At 46.8% G+C, this 14,268-nt stretch overlaps 7 protein-coding genes across 7 annotated transcripts, besides 11 other annotated features; all 7 read left to right on the forward strand.

The window, feature by feature from the left end:
* Positions 1-66: 66 nt before the first annotated feature.
* Positions 67-99: a microsatellite.
* A 29-nt stretch (positions 100-128) lies between these two features.
* Positions 129-1,790, forward strand: TraAM80_01121 (putative glucose transporter; the record flags this gene model as incomplete). The annotated part of the gene is made up of 1 exon (XM_029378174.1): positions 129-1,790. The coding sequence occupies one exon, from the start codon at positions 129-131 to the stop codon at positions 1,788-1,790; it is 1,662 nt and encodes a 553-aa protein (XP_029242024.1).
* Positions 1,791-1,859: 69 nt separating this feature from the next.
* Positions 1,860-1,898: a microsatellite.
* Positions 1,899-2,315: 417 nt separating this feature from the next.
* TraAM80_01122 (uncharacterized protein) lies at positions 2,316-4,313 on the forward strand (the record flags this gene model as incomplete). The annotated part of the gene is made up of 1 exon (XM_029378175.1): positions 2,316-4,313. The coding sequence occupies one exon, from the start codon at positions 2,316-2,318 to the stop codon at positions 4,311-4,313; it is 1,998 nt and encodes a 665-aa protein (XP_029242025.1).
* Positions 4,314-4,925: 612 nt separating this feature from the next.
* Positions 4,926-7,187, forward strand: TraAM80_01123 (putative asparaginyl-tRNA synthetase; the record flags this gene model as incomplete). The annotated part of the gene is made up of 1 exon (XM_029378176.1): positions 4,926-7,187. The coding sequence occupies one exon, from the start codon at positions 4,926-4,928 to the stop codon at positions 7,185-7,187; it is 2,262 nt and encodes a 753-aa protein (XP_029242026.1).
* An 80-nt stretch (positions 7,188-7,267) lies between these two features.
* Positions 7,268-7,325: a sequence feature (A-rich).
* A 169-nt stretch (positions 7,326-7,494) lies between these two features.
* Positions 7,495-7,537: a microsatellite.
* A 119-nt stretch (positions 7,538-7,656) lies between these two features.
* Positions 7,657-7,713: a microsatellite.
* A 247-nt stretch (positions 7,714-7,960) lies between these two features.
* Positions 7,961-8,362, forward strand: TraAM80_01124 (clathrin coat assembly protein AP17; the record flags this gene model as incomplete). The annotated part of the gene is made up of 1 exon (XM_029378177.1): positions 7,961-8,362. One exon carries the CDS (start codon positions 7,961-7,963, stop codon positions 8,360-8,362), a length of 402 nt encoding a protein of 133 aa, XP_029242027.1.
* A 538-nt stretch (positions 8,363-8,900) lies between these two features.
* Positions 8,901-8,967: a microsatellite.
* Positions 8,968-9,078: 111 nt separating this feature from the next.
* TraAM80_01125 (uncharacterized protein) lies at positions 9,079-9,510 on the forward strand (the record flags this gene model as incomplete). The annotated part of the gene is made up of 1 exon (XM_029378178.1): positions 9,079-9,510. The coding sequence occupies one exon, from the start codon at positions 9,079-9,081 to the stop codon at positions 9,508-9,510; it is 432 nt and encodes a 143-aa protein (XP_029242028.1).
* A 134-nt stretch (positions 9,511-9,644) lies between these two features.
* Positions 9,645-9,687: a microsatellite.
* Positions 9,688-10,790: 1,103 nt separating this feature from the next.
* Positions 10,791-10,817: a microsatellite.
* A 142-nt stretch (positions 10,818-10,959) lies between these two features.
* TraAM80_01126 (uncharacterized protein) lies at positions 10,960-12,486 on the forward strand (the record flags this gene model as incomplete). The annotated part of the gene is made up of 1 exon (XM_029378179.1): positions 10,960-12,486. The coding sequence occupies one exon, from the start codon at positions 10,960-10,962 to the stop codon at positions 12,484-12,486; it is 1,527 nt and encodes a 508-aa protein (XP_029242029.1).
* Positions 12,487-12,740: 254 nt separating this feature from the next.
* Positions 12,741-12,767: a microsatellite.
* A 208-nt stretch (positions 12,768-12,975) lies between these two features.
* On the forward strand, positions 12,976-13,944 carry TraAM80_01127 (G-actin binding protein; the record flags this gene model as incomplete). The annotated part of the gene is made up of 1 exon (XM_029378180.1): positions 12,976-13,944. One exon carries the CDS (start codon positions 12,976-12,978, stop codon positions 13,942-13,944), a length of 969 nt encoding a protein of 322 aa, XP_029242030.1.
* Positions 13,945-14,079: 135 nt separating this feature from the next.
* Positions 14,080-14,104: a microsatellite.
* A 130-nt stretch (positions 14,105-14,234) lies between these two features.
* Positions 14,235-14,268: a microsatellite.

A 14,268-nucleotide genomic window follows, 5' to 3' on the forward strand; every position in this document is an offset into this window, starting at 1 on the left:
GTGTTTTCTTGTTCACTGAATGTTTTTCTAACGCCTAACGACGAACTACTGCAGCAACTATTCATGTATATATATATATATATATATATATATATATATTGGCAGGAAGGAAGTAAGGTGAGGTAAATATGGAACATCCCATCATTAAGCGCCGGACACCCCCCGTACACGAAGAGCAAGGTGAGGGTTTATTCTTCAAGCAGAAATGGAGGACGGCTTCTCCCCTTTCTTCAGCAGTTCCCTTCTTCTCGTGGGAAATTCTTCAAATTGTGTTGATTCACTGCATTGCTGGCGTTTTTTTTGGATACAATATTGGTTTTGTTGGACCGTATTACACCTTTGTTAGGATTCGTCATGACTGTTCTCTTAACACGGGGGATAATGCATGCGCTAGCTTTAATTTTGGTCAATGTGTCTGGCATAATGGGAACTGTGAGTTTGCTAAATCAGCTTGCACAGATTTGATGCAGGCAGAATGCAATTCTGGTGTTCCTCAGAAGCAGATTCAATGTCATTGGAACTTAAAAGTAGGTGAATGTGAACCATTGGTTGGATACACCGCTGCAGAAAGCGGAGTTTTTGCCGCTAGCATGATTGTAGGTGGCTGCCTTGGTTCACTTGGTGCTGGATTTTTGCTTACTGCAGCAGGACGAACAAGGACGTTTTTGATTTATGGTATTGTAGCCTGCCTGACGGCTGTTATTACGCATGTATCCACGTACACGGAACAGTATCTCATGGTTATTATTGGTCGTGTACTGGCAGGTGTTGTCTCTGGGATTCTTTGTGTTGCCTCACCCATGTACGTGGAGGAGATAACACCGGTGTGCCATCGACAACTCGTTGGCGTGTTCTTTCAGGTTGCATGTACGTTTGGTATTCTTCTAGCAGCCGCCGCAGGCTTAGTCTTAAACCCAGGGGATTTTTCGACAGATGTTCATATGCAAGCACGTCACCAAGGATTATGCGTACTGAACAGCCTCTTTAGTGGGTTGCTAGTGATTGTGGGTCTCTTGATGCGAGAAAGTCCTACCTGGGTGGAGCAGATGATTCAACAGAGAGGAGTAAGGGAGGAAAGGAATTCTATCGGTGCTTCGCTAAGAGGCAAGGTTGAGGATACAGATGAGGCTTGGGAAGGAACAAATGAAGCTAACACTGTACGACCTTCTTGGAGTGTCTTGGCTCAAATTGTTTTTGCTGCGTTTATGCTGTGCATTGCCCAACAGATGACAGGAATTAATGCAATCATGAACTATGCCCCTACAATTACAGGTGCTTTGGGCTTTGCACCTCTTGCTGGTAACGTTCTTGTTATGGCGTGGAATTTTTTGTCTGTTCTCGTATCTATACCACTATCCTTTAAATACCGAGCAGATCACACGTTTAACATTGCACTGTGTTTTGCCTCAGCTTCGTGTTTACTGACAGGCATAACGCTCCTTCCAGCTGTTGGTGCATCCGTCACGGTAAAGCGGTTGCTCTCAGGTTTTGGGATTGCCCTATTCATTTTATGCTTTGAGGTCGGGATGGGAAGTTTTTTTTGGACTCTTTCTCAGGGCATTTTTCCGCCGTCATTTCGTGCACGAGGATCAAGCCTAACTGTACTTTTTCAATTTGTTTTGAATGCTCTCATGAATCTTGGTTTCCCTGTAGCAGTGGAGAAGATCTCAGGTGGACCGTCTGGCGACCAGGAGAAAGGCATGGGCGTTGTCTTCATAGTATTTGGGGGAATGGGTTTTGCTTCCGCAGCGTGCCTTTTGAAGTATTTGCGTTTGTGGGATTTGGAGTAGATTTTTGTGTCCACAACGCCTTATTTCGTTATTAGTGTTATTTTTGCTTTTTTTTTTTGTATGGGCACATTTTTGTCGTTATTATTTTTCTTTGTTGTTGTTGGTTGTGACAAGTGGAGAACCCTGCTTGCTGCTCCATTGCGATGGGCCGCACATACACAAAGATTTCAAAAACAGAAAAAAATGCACAACGAAAGCGGGGGGATTTATGAAAGAATGAAGTGTGAGTCTCTCTCTATGGGAGTATTTTTTTCGATTTTGTATTTTTGTTTTGCTGCTGCTGTTCTTTCGCGCATGCGCGCCGAACCGCCTACTGCGCTTTACTATTTCTTGTGTTTGTTGCTTTTTTTTTCTTTTGTGTGTGTATGTGTGTGCTTTCTGGTCCTGCCGTGGCCGGCCGTTTTAACCCAACAACACACGAAGCGAAGGAACGAAGCAGGATATTTCTCTTATAAATATTACACACACAGAGGGAGCGATCCGCCAACCCCCACAGAACTTTAAGGGAACCATTCGCAGAAGGGGATGCGCGAGGTTGGAGCGGGAGAGTGTAATGAGCACGAGCGAGACCAACAGAGAATGGGGGAGCAGCAGCAGTCCCCATTTTGTTTTTCTGTGAAGTTTGATGCCGATCCAGCAGAGGTTGGTGATAGTGTGTTTCGTGGTGCCCACACATTTCGATCGCCCGCGGAAGTTCTTGTGCCGCTGCGGATGCCGCTTAAAGCGGCTGCTGTGAGCGACTTATTATCAAGCTTTCTGTTTCGCACACTTTGTCGCTTCCCACACCTTTCGACCCGTACCGTTGAGGCCTTTTTCATTAGTGCCGAGGGGAATTATGTGACGCCACGTGCGGGCTTGGGCCGTCCGCATTTGTTGCGCCTAGATGCGTGCATGAACAGGGATGACAAACTGGACAACTTCTTCACGCCTGTAACAACGCATGGTCGAAATGTCTATGAAGTCATTGCACACTGGGCCTCCCCAGATCTGAAGGATGCCACGTCCAATAGCACCTCTCTCGGGAAAATGAAGGCCGATGAAGATGGAGAAGCGTCGTCCCTCGACGCAGACTTAGTTAATGCGCTTCCAGTACCTGTTATTTACCCTTTTGCAAGTCGTTGCACATATGCAAAATTACCGCCACGTGAAGCATCGCCTGAGGTCAACGAGTGCTCTTCGACCGACAGATTGGAGGCACCCCTCCCAGCAGTTTTTGTCGTTCTTGAGAAGAGAGAAGCCGCACGGAAGGTGCGAAGTGTCCTGGAAGGCGAGGAGGGTGGGGCTCGAGATTCAATTCTTGGGGACGAGCGGCGCGACCGCGCTATGATTGCGGAAATGGAAGACGAGGGTCGACAACAGGCTCTTGCAGTTCTTCGCCTGATGGGCGTTGATGTGCCGGAATGCGGCGCCAAACACACAGCATCACCCGCGCCAAAGCAACGCCGCTTTCTGGATACGGAGCCGCTTGCTTCATTTCCCAGTTCAGTGTATATGAAGAAATTGGCACAACGTGCCGAAGAAACAGCGTGGCTCTCTTACATTTTTGCAAAGGGGCCAGTGTCTGGCCCGGCTCTTGCCGCTGCCAAGGGAAAAAAAAACTTGGGAACATGTCCTCAACCAGACGGTGTGAACTCAGCGGGGGTTAAAGGAGACATTCAAGTCACTATTGAAGCTTCCGAGACCTGGCAAAAACTCATCCAGCACTACGCTGATGTGCGCTGTGATTTGTTATTGTGGGAACGTCAGTCATTTCGCTCCCTCACGACAGAAATGCGTAATATTTTGGAGAAACAAAAGCAACTGGATGCGGAAATTGTGAGAAGGGCGTTTTTGGACGAGATGGATAGGGCCTCAGTTCTCGAGTTTGGCAGCTACGTACATCACTATGACCAGGGTTGTCTGTGTGAGGAGCTTAGTGGCACTCCTGACACGACGGCAAATTGTATTTCCGATGCAAGCAAGGACGCAAACAGTGAGACCTCCTCCACTATTATGCGATACCTCAAGTCTCCTCAGTCCCCAGTGATGCAGGAGGGCGCTGTAACGATCACAGCCGCCACCAGAGACACTTCAGCAAAGGATTCTGCATCTCCCCCCATGCCCGTACCAAGATCAACCTCTTCTCGTTCTATGTTGGCAGAGGATGCGTATTTTTGTGAGGCACTAGAACGCAGTAAAGCGTGCGCCAAAGCTGCATTGGACACCATTGCTCTTATTGACATGCGGTATTACGAACCTGTATCATTTAAACTTGCGAAGCATCGACTTTCTTTCGATGAGAAGGAAGCGAGAGATGTGTTTATCGCAGAGGAGGGGGAGGGCTGGAAGAAGCTTTTGCTGTGTTTTCAGCAAGGCGAAGTGGAGTTAGAAACCAATGCTTATCTTGCCCTTCAGCGAGTGTTTGAGCCTGTCAATACGGCGGAAGAGGAGGCTAGAACAGCTCTTGATGTGCAACAACAGCGGCACATGACGCTGCTGCTTTCCTTGTGTCACCTTGGCATGAGGCGATTGGAGATGATTTAACAGTGGATGTACAGTCAATTGTATTATTTTTCATGTTGGTTTCATTTTATTGTATGGTTGCTAATTGTTCAACGACTTGTCGTGAACTGAGGAAGTGTGATGCGTGCACGTATCATGTTGATTATTTTGAGCCATATGTGTGTGTATTTTGTCTTTACTCGTTACGACATTTCTTCTTTTTTTGTTATTGTTTTCCTTCCGTGTTCAGTCTCTTCCTTTCTTGTGTGTTTTGCGTACTTGGGGTTCGGGAAGAAGAGGGAGGACCACGCGTATATATCTGTCCAGGAGAAACAAATGCACTACGAACCGCATCCTCTCACCTTCCCCCACCCCACTAGCACCGCATGGGTACGTATGCACACAGCTGCTCCTTTTTATATATAATATATATTTCTCCACCCATTTTTCTTCGAGAGGGAGGGGGAGAGAGAAAAGGGAGAGCGGGACGATTAAAATAAAGAATAACATTAACAAAGCGTTGAAACACTAGCGTACGTAAGATCCCAGATACTTTTCCCTCCGTTTTCTTTTACTTCTCTCCTAATTGCTGTCCGCCGTTGTGGGTATCCGTAGGTGTGGGTACATGTATTTATTGGTAAATTTTTGGTGTTGATGAGAAGGGGTGAATTTATAGCTTTGGCGTTGCGACGCCCTGTTGAACGTGGATTGGTACCGCCACCGCACGGTTGCAAGGGTTTCTGCTGCGCCAGATTTTCTGGTCCCGAGCCACAACGTCTTCATGTAACGTGTGGGGGACTGAGAGGATTTATGCCGTGGAAATCTTCACCTCATGGGAGTTGCTTCTGCACTGCGCTTTCCTCTTTTAGAGTTTTTATTCACTCGCCAGATAAGACAAATATGACTTCCCCTGCAGAATTCATTGAGCGCCTCCAACGTGTTGTTGGCTTGGATGAGAAGAACTCCAAGGACCTGTCCACGAAGCCAGAACGCGTGCAGGACCTTCTTGGTTTTTTTGCGAGCCAAAATATGACACCGGAGTCCCCCCGTGAGCAAAAGGTGATGCTTTTTAACGTGTGGACCAAAGTTAAACTCCCAAAGCACCGTGCTCTTGTCGCCGAATATGTGAAACAAAACAAGTTGGACTCCACACAAAAGGTGGATGCTGCAGTACGGGTGGTGAATGCCATGACAGAAGATACTCCTTTTGATGCAGCCGCATTTGAAAAGGACTGTGGTGTGGGTGTGGCAGTCTCGCACGATGAAATCTTGTCTCGGGTGAAGGCAGCCTTGGCGGATGAAGACCCCAAGGCGTTAAAAGTGTCATGGATGAAAAATCCTAACATGCTGCTTGGCAGGATGAAACAGATATCGGGTTTACAGTGGGCAGACTTCATCGTAGTGAAGACCGTTCTTGAGGAGTTGGTGCCACCCATGATTAAAGATGTTGTCGTTGATGAGGCGGGGCCCAAGACAAAGGAGAAGGCTCCTACCCAGGCTTCAAAAAAGAGTGACGAAACTGCAGCAACGAACAAGTGCCCACGCAGTGCAGATTGGAAAAGTGTTGTGGATCTGCGTTCACTTACTCGCATTGGTGATTTGCCTTCGGTGCAGGAGGGTACCCAGGTTCAGATTGTTGGTTGGGCACACCGTGTTCGTCACCAGTCGCGCATCTCATTTGTGGTGCTCCGGGATGGATCTGGGTATATTCAAGCCGTCTTCGATGGTGAGACGGAGCCATTCCATCGTGAAACCTCCTTGGCAATTCGTGGCAGAGTGAAGCGTGAGCCCAAGGCCCAAGCCGAATTGCAGCCCCCATATGAGCTTCTTGTGGATGAATATGCCATTATTGGTAACTCCGACGGTAGTATTGAAAATATTATTACCGCTGAGAGTTCCTCTGATAAGCTGCTAGATGACCGTCATTTGGTGCTTCGTGGAACCTACGGTTCAACAACCTTAAAAGTTCGTCATGAGGTCATCCGGGCTTTTCGGGAGTATTTTTGGTCCACAAACGCGTACGAAGTAACTCCACCAACTCTTGTAAACGCGGAATGTGAGGGAGGTTCTACCCTCTTTGATGTCATCTACTATGGCAAAACTGCTCACCTTACACAGTCGTCCCAGTTATATCTTGAAACCTGTACGGCTTCCTTGGGCGATGTCTATTGCATCCTTCCCAGCTATCGAGCGGAAAAGTCCAAGACGCGACGCCACCTAAGTGAATATTCACATCTTGAAGTTGAATACAGCGTTTGTGATTTTGATATTTTCCTTTCAAGGCTGGAAGATATGATTGTGGAGGCATTTAACCGAACAATTGAGCGTGTGGGACATTTGGTTGCCTTCATGAATCCAGGGGAATTGGTGAGTCCAGAGGCAAACCCTCATGACCCGAAGAGCTGGAGGTTTGCTCCGAAAAAACCGTTTAGGCGTCTTAAGTACGGTGATGCCATTAAGTTTTGTAACGACAACGGCATTTTGAACTCAGAGACAAACGCTCCGTTTCAGTTTGGTGAGGATATCACGGATCAACCAGAGCGAGCTATGGTGGCGTTGCTAGGTGAGATGGTGTTCATGACGCATTTTCCTGCAGTAATGAAGTCATTTTATATGGCTCGAGACCCCGAGGATCCCACCTTGACGGAGTCTGTTGACGTGTTGGCGCCTGGAATTGGCGAAATTGTCGGCGGCTCCATGCGTATGTGGAATCACGAAGAGCTGATCGAGGCGTACAAAGGTAAGAACCTCGACCCCAGTGTGTATTATTGGTACACGGATCAGCGTAAGTACGGTTCCACCCCCCACGGCGGATTTGGTTTGGGGTTGGAGCGTTTCTTGGTGTGGCTTCTGAACCTGGACTCGGTGAGGGAGGCATGTCTGTACCCGCGTTATATGGGAAGATGCGAGCCGTAATGAGGAAGAAGAAGAGCAAAGCAACAAGTCGTTTTTAGGAATGTTAGTAGTATCCGTAATTTGTCTAGGCAGGCATACGCAAAAGAAACGAAAAGAAGAAAGAAGGAGAAAAAATAAATAAATAAAGAGGAAAACGAACCTGTAATTCAAGGGGGAAGTTCGTTTGATTTACAATAAGGTGAGAAGGTTTGGCGCACAACTTCTTTTAGAATGAATCTCATTGGGGTAACTTTAAAAAGAAACACAACATGGATGATTACATTCATTTGATGCGAATATAAATAAAGGGAAATTTAACCATCCGTTGATATACGCATATATATAATATATATATATATATATTTTTTTATCTCTCATCTGTTAGTGTTTGTCTATGCCGAGGGGAAGTTCATTTTTAATACGGCGTGTGCCCGGCGATGCGGGCAGAGGGTGGAGTGGCAGAGATTTCTGCCTCTACCCTGCAAAGGCATTTATTTGTTGTTTTTCTATGCGTTGCTTACTTTTTTTTGTTTTTGTTTTTTTGTTTGGGTTGTCGGTTTTATTTATATAGAATTGTAGCGTTACTTGTTTATGGTTTCTGCGTGTGTACTGCCGCTGCATTATTTTTAGGCACAACGCACGCGCAAACCGCCTTCTCCCCGCCCCATCCGCAGAAGGCTAAAGCGAGGGGGGGGGGGGGAAAAGAGGGAAGAATCGTGGGGCGGAACGAGTGGGACTCCGTTTGAGTGCGTATTTAAGGGGAAATGATACACTTTATTTTTTTGCAGAACCGGATGGGCAAAACAAGACTTGCCAAGTTTTATGTTCCATACGACGACGCCGAACGGGAGCGGATGAAGCGGGATGTGCATGCCCTCATCAATAGCCGCGATGCCCGCTTGTCTAATTTTGCCTCCTACGGCTCGCTGCAACTTGTCTATCGTCGTTATGCCGGACTTTTTTTCTGTTTCGGCATTGAGAAGGACGACAATGACCTGCTTTACTTGGAGTTTATCCACTTGATGGTAGAGGTGCTGGATATGTTTTTCAAAAACGTGTGTGAGCTGGATCTTGTGTTTAACTTTCACAAGGTCTTTCTCATCATAGACGAGATGATTCTGGCGGGGGAGGTTGAGGAGGTTTCGCGCGCCGTCATCATGGATCGTCTCAAGAAGCTGGATATCACGAACACGTGAACGTGCAAGAAACGATTGTTGGCCCGCGTGCGGACTTTGCTGACTGCTTGGTTGGGGATGACGACACCAGTCACAGGAGGCGAGGAACGACGGAATGAGATTGGAATGGCCGCAACTTTGGGTGTCAATAGTGCGAAGAGGGGCGAGAGGGACCACGAGGTTGCATACTCCAGATGGAAGAGAAAAGGAAAAAAAAACAGCAACAAAAAAACAAAACGCTTGATTATTATTATTATTTGTTTTGCCTTTTTATTTGCCTTCTTCCTTTTGTGCTGGACGGGAATGGAGTGGAGTGCGTGCATGCTCGTCGTGTAAATATTTATGGTTGGGTCATGCGGGACCCTTCGTAGTGTGCCCTTGGATGTCGTCTGTGCACCGCCACGCACTTCACACTCCCTCCCTCCGCTCACTCAATGGCATTTGATTGTCTTTGTGTCGTCTTGCATGTCTCGTCTTCGATTGACTCTTTACCCCATCGTCTTTGATGGACCCGAGACTGAGGCGTTACATGCGCCGCATTGCCCTCCTCACAACCGCATTGTTTCTTTTTTTTTTTTTTTCGATTTACTTCACTTTTACTTTCTTGTCTCATTTCCCTTTGTCTTCTTATAGGTTTCTTCTTAAGCAGTCGCTGGGTGTGTTTAGTCGTTGCTGCTACTGCTGTTGTTGTTCTCTTTATCTGCAATTGTTGCCCACGTCTCTTTTTGGTTTCGGCCATGTCCTTGTGGTATCAATTTATATTTCCCGCCGGCCTGCTGCTTCTCGCGCACAGCTTCTTCCTCGCACTGCGCATTCGTGAGCAGCTGCAGGAGCACCACCACGGCAGCAGTAGTGGCGTCATGGCCTCCGCATACTTCCCTGTATCATCCAGCACTGCTGGGGCCTTGGCACATATAAATGCGTCCACTATACCGATTTTTGTAGAGCTGATGATCGGCGTTGTCGTCGCCATTGTTGGCTTTGTGAAGCAGTCGAAATTTAAACGCGCGCGCATTATTGACAAGAACTGCCATCAGCGCTACGACGATGTAATTTTCACGGGGGTGGGGTTCATGCACTTCAACCATCGGGGGTCGGCGATGGGGAGTCGCTCGGGTGAGGCTGAAAACGGGGACGCTTCCACTTTAGCCTCCAAGAAGAAGATGTGAGGGGGTGGAGACAGAGATAGATAGAGAGAGCGAAATACGCACACACGCACACAAAGAGGGAGCGTGCATGCTATAAAAACAAACAAAAACAACATTGAACCCAATGTTGGGTAACGAGTCTTGAGGCGTTCGAATCTCTTTCTCTTTCTTGGCCTGCCTTTGTTTCTCTTTGGCTTTGCCATGATGCTGCCGTGTCGTGACTTCTCCAGTATTTTTGTTTTTGTGTGGCGAATGAACGTAAACAATTTGCATGTCAACGAATGAGTCATTGGGAGTCGTGGGCGAACGCAGAGTGCACGAATGTGTGCAGATGAATGGTGAACATGGACAGAAGGCAGAGGATGCGGGAATAACAGAGAAAGAGAAATGCAGAGTCGAAGGATTGAACAAGAAGAGAAAATGAGGGAAAAAAGTATTTGTTGTGTGCGCGAGTGTACGTGTGCTACCGAGGAGATAACACAAGTAATGCACTTCTTCGTAACCATGCACACAAACACGTATTTGTATCGTGTTGTTTTCTCAGTCATCCCATGAACAAAGAAGAGAGGTAAGGAAAGATGGGAGGAAGCAAAAAATGCTCCTTTTAATGAGAATAAACCGACAAGCAACAACAAAAACAACTTGAGGAGGGAAACGTCAGTGGTTGCTTATGTAATGAGGAGTGCACTTCGGCATCTGCTTTTTTAATAACAATGTGTTCCCTTGTCACCTTCTTGGAGCTTCAAAGGGAATAGGGCAGAAACTAGAGAAGGAAAAAGAGACGGGAAGTGGCGGGATCAAAGGGAATCACTTCACTGTGTTTGCGGCTGTTTCGTTATTGTAGCTTCAGCCCTGATCTCCTTTCTTAATATACGTACAGACACGTGATTTTGGCACTCTTAGTCAATTGTTATAAATGCTGCGCCGAACGTCGTTGGTGTTCTCTGTGCTTCACCAAACACTGCCATTGTTGGGTAGCAAAGGTGGAACCCCAAAGCGGAAGAAGAACCCAATGCAGTTGCGCCGCAAGGTGTACGGTCTGCACTTCAAGGAGAAGTACCTTAAGTTGGAGGAGTGGTACTACTGTCCACTTTGTGCTGAACCAAAAAAGCAGGGAGAGTGGTGTCGCCGTGAGGATTGCCGTCAAATCAAACCGTAGTCCGCAAGAGCTGCAGGAAAGCAAGAAGGAAAGAGAACTCTGGGTGGGTGGGTGGATGTTGGAGCGCGGGAATTGAAAAGAACTCTGAAGAATTTCATTTGCGCGCTATTGAAGAGGTGAGTCAAAGTGGCTACAAACCATATTTTTTTTTGTTTTTTTTGTTGTTGTTCCGCAAATCGTCGATGTGGTCTCTTTCCGCGGGTTGCCATGCTGTTGTTTTTACTGCTCCGTTTTATTCTACATGGTGTTGTTACCTATTTGACGGTGTTTATGCATGCAGGTGTGTCTTTGTTTCACGTGCCGAAGAGGGAATGGATGTGATCTTTGCCGGCTGCACAAGGGCACCGGCTGCTAAACGCTTTACCGTTCCTGCCAAAGTGAACGCTTGTCCACATGCAAGAGATCTGACAGAAGGAGAACGAGGATCAGCAGGAAGAGGAAAGGACGATATGAGTGATATGGTGGTACCAGAGTCATTGGTAAGGAGCATACAACGATGCATCGAGTATGGGAAGAACGCTGTACAAGTGGAGAGGATCGAACAGGCGGCGACTAGCTCAACGGATTGTACGCGACGGTTGGCGGCGTTGCAGTCGTCACTTTCTATCCTGTGCCATATAGCTGCGATGGATAAGTCCTACCACTTTATTCCCAGTAATCGAACGTTAGGCCCGACGTCATCTGGCTTCAGAAAAACCAGCTCAAACAAAAACAAGGTTCAAAACATGAAGATGCTTTCAAGTCCATTTCTTTCTCTATCAGATATTTACACCACTGTACGGGCGCTAAAGTTGGAGTATGAGGATGTGCTGAAGCAGCAAAGGACTGATGGGGTGAAACTGCCTATTAGTGTGCAGGCAGTCGCAGCCTCTATTTCGACCACTGAAGCTCGTGTGGATGCCTCACTAGCGTTACTAGAGTTTACTCTAGTGCAGATGCTTCTTAACTTCGATCGGGCCCGTGATATTTCGCCCGCGTACGTTGGTGACATTCTGCGAGCAATACCGAAGATTTTTGCGACAGAAAAAAGACCTCTTACAGTTCTTATGAAAGATGATGGCAAAACTAGCCAACAGAAGCGTTTTCGTGACGAGAATGACTCTGGCGATGTTAGTCATGCGGCAACTTCAATTGTTCTTAGGGCATTGCAATCTCTAAAAAGTAAAGATTGCCTTCGAATCTTGAGTCCCATTTTACGGGGCAATGACGCTCGGATGACTGACAGTCCACTATCAGTGTCATTTGAGGGGATGATGAATAAAGCACTGAATGGCGCATACCAATGGCGTGGTCTATACGGCGCAATGCATGACATGAAATTGCTTCTGTACTGGTTATATGCCACAGTTCCTGCTGATCAGGAGAAGCATCTCACATCCTCTTGGCTTCATTTTGAGCATTCAATAAGAGAGCAGTATGGTCTTTTTTTACGCAAGACTAGACTATGTGGAGAGGTGCCAGGTCCGCTCTTGGTAGAGGAAACCATGTTTGACGTGAATCCGTTTCCCACGGAGACTGAAGCCGCATCCTACACTGATACACAGTTAAAAACGTTGAAACTGCTTGATTTGCTTCGTGAAGTGGATACCAATAAGTGGTTTGAGTACCCAGTGTTCGATATGGCTAACATTGAGTTGAACAGCATAGAAAAGTGGGTACGAGGCTCGTCTTTTGGTATGAAAACCAACCGTGATGCTTTTCTGGCTTTACGCGATGTGTTGGAGCAGATGGTGGATAACTGCGTGCTTAGCTACGGACCAACCAGCCCCTTTAGTCAGGTCATCACCTCGATGAGGCAGCGTTTGGTTGATGCGGCGCGTGAGGTGAAACTGTTGTGATTGCAGGTTGCGATGAGAGCAGGAGGGTGGATGGGGATGGGCAGACGGAGAAGGAGACGCACTTTTTGGGGGAATAAACTCCAAGCCCATCCCCATTGCTTGAGCAAAAAAGGTGATACGCATAAAATGACGGCGTGCAAGCCAACCGAAAACGCAACACAAATAAATCCGCGAAGTGGGAGCAGGAGCGGAAAAAAATATAGAAGGCAGACAAATGACAGTAACGAGACAAGAATAAGTTTCTGGTGGTAATATTTATTTTTATTTTTATTTTTATTTTTGCTCTGGGCAAGGTGTGGGGAAGCAGGTGTAATTACATAGCCAAGGCCGAGGAGCATATACAAAGGGGTAAGCAGAAGCAGCAGGAGGAAGGAAAAACTATAAAAAAAAAGACCGAGATATACTCGTTGAAAATTAGTTGAAGCAGGCAAAGGAGTACCGAAAAAAGGAGGAAATAACTCAAGAAGACAGTGGAAAAGAGAGTGGGATATGCTCTCTGTGAAATTTCAACTGGATTCCGCCCTACAAGAGGCCTTTAAATCCTTTCGGGAGGCGAACACATCTCTTCGCGCCCTTGTGGTCACGCTGGATGACGAGGTATTGCGGCTTCATGACAAGGTTGATGAGGCAACTGCCAACATGGACGATGATCTTGCCAAAGTCAGAGATATTATTACAGCAGAGAAGTTGGAGGCCGCCTTTATTATCGTAAAGCTCAGTGAAGGAGAGTTTGCCCAGGTATTTTTATGTTCAGATAGCATAAAACCAAGGGTAAAAATGCTTTATGCGTCAGGTGCGGCTCATTTGTCAGACGCTTCCGGTTTAATGCATCTTGTAAAGGAGCACGTGAACAATGTGGGGGATATCACATTGTCTCTCTTCAAGAAGGAAACGTCTTCTGATCGTATGGATCTCATGACGGAAAAGGAAAAGCTCTACGCTACTATTGAAAAGATGGAACCCGCACCGATGCAGGTGGCAATGCCAGGCGTAGCAATGCCAATCACTGAAGAAGGGGTGAAGCTACTGAAGGAGCTGAACCGTGGTGCTCTAAATGCACTATCCTTTGTCGTTGACGCTGAAAAAATTTTGGTGGACAAAGCGCTTGAAGCCTCAGAAGATTCATCATCGTCATTGTCATCACTTCTAAGGGCTGTCAAAAGTCTTATTCCAGAGAATCACGCTCGTTTTGTTGTGCTTCGTTGTTCAGCAAATGAAACTGCAAAAATGCTAATGGTGTACATTTCTCCCCCAACATGCAAACCACGAGTGAGGATGACGTATGCCGCCTCCAAGTCATCCTTCATTTTGCAGGCAGAGCAACATGGAGTGACGTTTTTGCGGCGGTTGGAGGTGGGCAGTATGAGTGATTTGCAGGATGCTGTGGAAGACGCACTTAACGCGGACTTGGGCGACAATAGTGAGGAGCAGCCAAACCCACCAAATCCCACGGCCTAGAAGGGATCGCGAATGCTTCTTTAGGGAAGGAAACAAATACCTTGGCAGATGCACCTGAAGGTGGGGTCTGAAGGGAGTAGGAGCATTTATCGTGACCAACGCATCATAGCGGGCCTTTTTTGACCCCCTCCTGTGTATTACTATTACTATTATTATTATTTATGTTCTTCTTTTGCAGTTGCTATTCTAGGGCTGGGTGATCTAAAAAAAAAAAAAGAGTCTTTTATAGGTTTAATGTCTACATGATTGTCCTTCCCATCCGGCAACACGGCTGCATGCAATGTGACCCTTATATATATATATATATATATATATATATATATA

The sequence above is a fragment of the Trypanosoma rangeli genome (assembly GCF_003719475.1).
Source record: "Trypanosoma rangeli strain AM80 chromosome Unknown Tra_15.4_contig_00022, whole genome shotgun sequence".
NCBI lineage: Eukaryota > Euglenozoa > Kinetoplastea > Trypanosomatida > Trypanosomatidae > Trypanosoma > Trypanosoma rangeli.